Source organism: Chrysochloris asiatica, unplaced genomic scaffold (genome assembly GCF_000296735.1).
Source record: "Chrysochloris asiatica unplaced genomic scaffold, ChrAsi1.0 scaffold00014, whole genome shotgun sequence".
Lineage (NCBI taxonomy): Eukaryota > Metazoa > Chordata > Mammalia > Afrosoricida > Chrysochloridae > Chrysochloris > Chrysochloris asiatica.
Genome location: NW_006408532.1, coordinates 24431905 through 24433888, shown reverse-complemented (window position 1 = coordinate 24433888; position 1984 = coordinate 24431905). Strand labels below are relative to the sequence as shown.

At 37.6% G+C, this 1984-nt stretch overlaps 1 protein-coding gene across 1 annotated transcript in view; it reads right to left on the bottom strand.

Moving 5' to 3' along the window:
• VPS13A (vacuolar protein sorting 13 homolog A (S. cerevisiae)) overlaps window positions 1-1984 on the bottom strand; it is a 226439-nt gene that overhangs the window by 108267 nt on the left and 116188 nt on the right. The window contains exon 35 of the mRNA XM_006835010.1: window positions 1690-1840. Within this exon, the coding sequence (XP_006835073.1) occupies window positions 1690-1840 (151 nt within the window). The remainder of the gene's footprint in view (window positions 1-1689; window positions 1841-1984) is intronic.

The following is a 1984-nucleotide window of genomic DNA, read 5'->3' as shown; positions in this document are numbered from 1 at the left end:
CCAAGCATCTTAACATTGTTTCCCCCCTTTTGCCCATTCCAACCATCTCAATCCCTGTATCCCAGAGCCCTGTTGTTCCAAGGTTGTGCATACATCATTATTTACCTCTGTCTCACTTTGCCCATGCAAACCTGCCTAAATGTTTTCCCATCCGCTTTGTTCTTCCATTCCCCTCCCCCTTCTTCTTGTGTATTGCCCCCCTCCCTAGCACGCAAGCTATCCTGTGACACCTTTGTTCTTATAAATCAAAATCTTCTTAGAAGTACAAATTCCCAAAATCTTTGTACATGCTCATGCTCTATTCAGAACCCAGTGAGGTTTCCCATGTCAGAGTAGATCCAACATCATATGCATCCTGTGATAAGTTACAGTTTTGTGTCAACTTGACTGGGCCAGAGTTTCCAGTGAGTCGGCAGTTGAGATGTGATTATTTCCATGGTGAACCCTAATAAAGGCATAGATGACTCTATGATGATTGGCTATGCAGAGACATAGTTAACTCTACAATGATTGGCTATGAGCAGCCAATCAATTAAAAGGTTGTTTTTCCTTGGTAGTATGTATGACCTGCTCCAAATATAATGGGCACACAAGGAAAGCTTGCCTTCTCTTCTGCTGAAAACCTAGAACTCTACAATTGTAAGCCATTGCCTTGAAATAAGCTTTTCTTAATATATATACACAGATAAATTTCACTGGCTTTGCTTCTATAGAGAACACGGTCTAAGACACATCCCTTCTCTGTTCTACCTATCTTTCTTTTGTCCAGGTATGTGGAGAAATTCATCATCCATTTCCTTGATATAAATTTCATATATACATATATATATATACACACACACACACACACACATATATAGATAGATAGATATAGATATGTATATATACATATACATACACAGATAAGTTTTACTGGTTTTGCTTCTATAGGAAAACCAGCTTAAGATACATCCTCCTTTACCTAACTTTCTTTTTTCCAGGTATGTGTGGGAATTCATCATCCACTAATGCTCATCCTCTGCTAATACAACATTCTTAATAGCAACACAGGAGTTCTGCTATAGAAATGTTGGGTAAGCACTGGACTGATAACCAAAATGCTGGTGGTACAAACCCACCAGCCACTCCTTAGAAACCCTATACAGGGTCTATATGACTCAGAACCAACTTGACAGCACTGAACAGCAGTAACAAGAGCAATACAGAATATTCCATCTAGCATATATGTTACCCATGGGATAAGAGGTAAAGGAGAGAAGGAGAAAAACTGAAAATAAGGACCTACAGGGATATTAGGAGATTCCTGGTATGGAGCTGTAGGATAAACACTAGACTGCAAACCACAAGGTCAGCAGTTCGACCTACCAGCTATTCCTTGGAAATCTTATGCAGGGGATGCTATGAGTCAGAATTGACACAATGGCACTTAACAACAACAAGGGATATTAGGAAACAAAACAAATACTACCGAATTTTGTTACAAAAGGACTAGTAATTTCAAAGAAAAAAATGAGCATAATTATATTGACAATTGAGAGATGTCTACATAGTATCTGCTGATTAAGGAAAACAATTAAGTCTTATTTTACTCAAAACTATACAAAGTAGAAAAAGAAGAATAGATGGGATGAAGGCAGGCAGGAAGGCAGGAAGAGAGAAAGAAAGACAAATTTAAAGTTAAGAACATACCTCCTGAGTGGTGTGAGGCACTAGTAACTCCACCAGCAACGCTAGCCTGGTCTTTCACCGCAGCAGGTGAGGCACTATTACCTTCTTCATACCATATGTTGCCATACAATGTTTTAAAACTAGTTGTTATGTCTTCTTGACTGAGAATGAACTGTTAAGAAGTAAGATTTAACATTCTTAATTCATTTGGTTAATATTCTCATGAGAAAAATGAAAGCTTGATGATTTCTATCCTTTACAAAACTAACTTTACATAAAAAATTTCTCTAGCTATTATTCAGTTTTTTTTTTTTTT